A 4,576-nucleotide genomic window follows, 5' to 3' on the forward strand; every position below is an offset into this window, starting at 1 on the left:
CATTGAATCCAGGTACCTCCTCATGCAGTTTGAAGAGATAGGAAAATCAAGACGCTTTATGGCTGACAATCAATCGGACTCTGTCCCTACCCCCACCCCACCATTTCCCTCATCCAACCCCTGGCACTCCTATGGATCAGGAATGGTGTGGCCAGCAGGAGCACGGCAGTGATTCTTCCCCTGTGCTCAGCACTGGTTGGGCATCACCTCGAGTGCTGTGTCCAGTTATGGTTCCCCAATTTAGGAAGGACTTGGAGGGGCTGCAGGGTGTCCAAAGAAGGGCAACAAGGCTGGGGAGGGGTCTGGAGCACAAGTCCTGTGAGGATGGGATTGTTTATCCTGGAGAAGAGGAGGCTCAGGGGAGACAAGGCAGTGTCAGGGCACAGGTTGGACTTGATGATCTCCAAGGTCTTTTCCAACCTTGCTGATTTTAGGATTCCCTGAAACCACCCTTGGAGCAGTTGCAGGATGAGCCCTGGGCCTGCTCTTCAGCAGCTCCAGCAGCCCAGGTCCCTCAGCTTCTCCTGGCAGCCCCAAAGCCCATCCTGTCAGTCCTGCAGAGCCTCTGCAGCTCCTCCTCACTGCCCAGAACAGGGAGCCCCAGAGTCAGACCCAGCAACCCAGATGTGCCCCCCTGGCCTGGGGTGCCTCTGGCAAGGGAGCAGCAGCAGGCACTGCAGGAGCCTGCAGACAATTCCTGCAGCACTTGTAGGATGATCCTGCTCCCCAAGGGACGTTCCCATGGTGCCAAGTCAGGAACTGCAATGGGGAGTGGGGCCAGAGAGGAAAGGGCAAACAGGGATGGGCTGTTTGCAGGGCAGGGAACAGAGGTGGGCAAGAGGAAGAATTCTGAACCAGGAAAGAGTAAGAAAGCAAAGGAGAAGCCCAGGAATTGCTCAGGGCAGTTTGGGGGTGGCTGCCAGGCAGCCCTGGCTCTGAGCAACAGCGTCTGCAGTGGCACAGGAAACTCCCAGCTGATGGGAACAAACTTTCTGGCTGAGTGCAGAGGCCAGGACAAAGCTGAGTGGTTTCCCTGGTGTCCCCCAGCCCTGGCTGGCCCCAGGGGCTGCTGGCATTTGTGCTCCCTCAGGTTCATGTCCCCACAGCAACAGCATGGGGGTGCTGCCCCAGCTGCGTGCAATGCAAACAGGGGCTGCTGAGGCAGTGCTGCCGTGTCTGTGCCTGCAAGGATGGGGCACCTGTGTGAGCTGGGGGAGAGGCCAGGGCTGCAGAGGGGGGATGTTGTTGGCAGCTGCATGAGGAGGCTCTGGGACGCTGCCCTGGGCTGTGCAGCGCACTGGGCATGGATCAGCCCCTGCTCTGCTGCTCCTTCCCGTCTGCCCCAGGGCCCTTGCAGAGCCCCAGCCATGCTGTTTGCCCCCAGCCGCCCACGGCCAGCCTGGGGCTGCTGACGGGGGTTTCTGTGCTGAGCATTGGCCTGGCCGTGTTCTTGAGAGAGCCTGGGCAAGGAGCCTGGAGCCCCCAGGGCCTGGCCTGAGGCGTCAGCGCTGCCCCAGCAGTGCCCATGGCCTGTCCCTGCTGCAGCCCCGGCACTGCCAGCCCCAGGGCTGTGCCCGGCCCCGAGAGCACTCAGGCCCTGCAGCAACACCAGGGCCACCAGGGCAGCGGGGCAGGGCCACGGCAGCAGCACTGGCAACACCAAGTGCTGCTGCTGCTGCTGCTGCTGGGCACAGCTGCTGGGCCAGCACTGATCTGCCCCAGCTCTGCACACAGACATTGCTGCTGCAGCTCCAGAGAAGGCAACACAAGGGCATCTCTGCAGAAAACTCTGCTGGGAGATCCTTTAGTTCCTTTAAAGCCACCAAGAGCGCAGCCCCTCATTGACACAGTCTGTGGCCACAGGGAAAGTGGAGAGAAACAAAATGAGAAGTGGCACAAACACTGACATATATTTGTGGACAATATGAAAAAAAGTAAAACAACGAAAAGCCACCCCCAAAATGAAATCATCAAGACGTATCAAAGATGACTTTTATTACAAGTGATTTGGAGAAATTGAGCAGCAGTTTACGGTCCCTGAACGCATCCAGTCATCAGTCTCCACACTGCAGCCTTGAGCTCCTGGTTCCTCAGGCTGTAGATGAGGGGGTTGAGGGTTGGAGGCACCACCGAGTACAGAACTGAAAGGGCCAGATCCAAAGATGGGGACGAAATGGAGGGGGGCTTCACGTAGGCAAATGAGGCAGTGATGAAGAACAGAGAGACCACAGCCAGGTGAGGGAGGCAGGTGGAAAAGGCTTTGTGCCGTCCCTGCTCAGAGGGAATCCTCAGCACAGCCCTGAAGATCTGCACATAGGAGAAAACTATGAACACAAAACAGCCAAGTGCTAAACACACACTAACAGCAAGAAGCCCGAGTTCCCTGAGGTAGGAATTTGAGCAGGAGAGCTTGAGGATTGGGGGGATTTCACAGAAGAACTGGCCAAGGGCATTGCCATGGCACAGGGGCAGGGAAAATGTATTGGCCGTGTGCAGCAGTGAATAGAAAAGGCCACTGGCCCAGGCAGCTGCTGCCATGTGGGCACAAGCTCTGCTGCCCAGGAGGGTCCCGTAGTGCAGGGGTTTGCAGATGGACACGTAGCGGTCGTAGCACATCACGGTCAGGAGGGAAAATTCCGCTGCCATGAAGAACACAAAGAAAAAGAGCTGTGCAGCACATCCTTCATAGGAGATGTTGCTGGTGTCCCAGAGGGAATTGTGCATGGCTTTGGGGACAGTGGTGCAGATGGAGCCCAGGTCGCTGAGGGCCAGGTTGAGCAGGAAGAAGAACATGGGCGTGTGCAGGTGGTGGCCGCAGGCTACGGCGCTGATGATGAGGCCGTTGCCCAGGAGGGCAGCCAGGGAGATGCCCAGCAAGAGGCAGAAGTGCAGGAGCTGCAGCTGCCGCGTGTCTGCCAATGCCAGCAGCAGGAAGTGCCTGATGGAGCTGCTGTTGGACATTGGCTGTGCATTGGCATGGGGATCTGTAAGAAAATGTAATCATGGAATAGTTGGGTTTGGAGAGGACTTGAAATATCCCAGCAGAGCCTGGGGGCACTTTCCCCCCACTGCCTGCCCAGGGCTCTGCTGCCTGGAGCTGTCCCTGCCAGCAGCTGCTTCCCTGTGCCCAGGGCTGGGCCCTGCCAGCGCTGCCAGAGCCCAGCCCAGGCTTGGGGGCTCAGCTCTGCCCTGCAGAGCCCTCCCAGCTCAGGCACTGCCCAGGGGCAGCTCTGGCTCTGCAGGCTCTGATGGCAACATCAGAGCAACCCTGAGGAGGCTGGAAAAGCAACACTGATGCTGCCTCTGAGGGGCCCTGTGCTGATCTCTGTCACTGCCTGGTTTAGTAACATCGGATAGATTTTTAGTTTTCTCAACCTGAACTGAGAGATGAATATCTGTGTGGAATTTCCCATCCAGGCAACCCAGAGCAGTACATTAAAAAAGCAGGATTTTCCCTTTTATGCAGCCCCTGCGTTGCTGTGCTCCCTGTATAATCTACTTGGAAATGTTTTGCAGTTAAATGCCATGCTGGGAGCAGTCCTGAACAATGCAGCATCCTCCCCACACAAGGAGAACACTTCCCAGCCTCACCAGCTGTCTCCCCCCACCCAGATCTTGTCCCCCAGTGCTGGGAGCAGCTGCCAGGGCTGGCTGAGAGCTGTCCCTGGCAGGCAGCAGAGTCCCTGCCCCAGCACAGCGCCCTGGGCTGCAGGACCCTGCTCTGCAGGACAGCCCTGGGCACCCCTGGCTGCTCTGCACAAGAGACAAGCAGAGAATGTACTCACAGGCTCTGCAGGCATTGGGATGTTCCAGCTGCAGGAGATGGCTCCAGGAGCTGCAGCTGCACTGTCCTGCAGCCAGAGGTTCCTGTGCCAAGGGCTGGCAGTGATTGTGCCCCAGGCACTTCTCAGCCCCTTCCCAGCCCTGACTGATTGAAGCTCTCTGTGCCTCTGGGCTGTGCCCGGGCTGGCTGCAGGCAGTGCCCCAGCCCTGCTGGGCTGGCACAAGAGCTGCTCATCCAGAGAAATGTGCTTTTGAAGCTCTTCTTGGTGACCAGGAGCTACCTCTGTGCTGGGAGCCCAGCCCAGCTCAGCAGCACAGACACAGCACAAGGACTTTAATCAGCCTCTGGGCATTTGTGCTCAGGCCCTGAACATCAGTCCCTGAGAGGGAGCTGAAGAAACCTCTCCAGACCTCCACGTCAGAATCCCACTCCAAAGTTTCTTGGACTTTTAATGGGTCCCAGAGAGGGACACGACTGAGCAAGTGTCCCCAGGCCCCAGGCAGAGCAGAGAACTGCAGGCAGTGATGACAGGTGGGGACAAAGAGAAGCCAAGTCTTGGTGCCCTGGGGCACAGCAGGGTCTGTGCCAGCAAGGGCTGGGAGGAGACACCTTGTCCTGAGGCCCTGGGGCCTCCTGGCACAGCCCCAGCCAGGCTGGGCACTGTCAGCCCCTTGTGCTGCCCTCAGCATCCCCCCCTAGCCCACATCCCAGTGGCCTCAAGGATCTGCTGCAAGGAGTCCCTGGGGAGCCTTGCTCAGCAATGGCCCTGGGGGCTCCTTCATGCTCCCTGCA

The 4,576-nt window shown here is 58.5% G+C and overlaps 1 protein-coding gene across 1 annotated transcript; it reads right to left on the minus strand.

Annotated features, from left to right (window-relative positions):
* Window positions 1-2,028: 2,028 nt before the first annotated feature.
* On the minus strand, window positions 2,029-2,961 carry LOC143692700 (olfactory receptor 14C36-like). The gene has a single exon (XM_077172944.1). It carries the CDS (start codon window positions 2,959-2,961, stop codon window positions 2,029-2,031), a length of 933 nt encoding a protein of 310 aa, XP_077029059.1.
* Window positions 2,962-4,576: the final 1,615 nt, after the last annotated feature.

The sequence above is a fragment of the Agelaius phoeniceus genome, assembly GCF_051311805.1.
Source record: "Agelaius phoeniceus isolate bAgePho1 chromosome W unlocalized genomic scaffold, bAgePho1.hap1 SUPER_W_unloc_2, whole genome shotgun sequence".
In the NCBI taxonomy this organism is placed as follows: Eukaryota; Metazoa; Chordata; class Aves; order Passeriformes; family Icteridae; genus Agelaius; species Agelaius phoeniceus.

Coding starts and splice junctions, on each gene's coding strand:
- LOC143692700 (XM_077172944.1), bottom strand. CDS start 2,961: ATGTCCAACAGCAGCTCCATCAGGCACTTCCTGCTGCTGGCATTGGCA.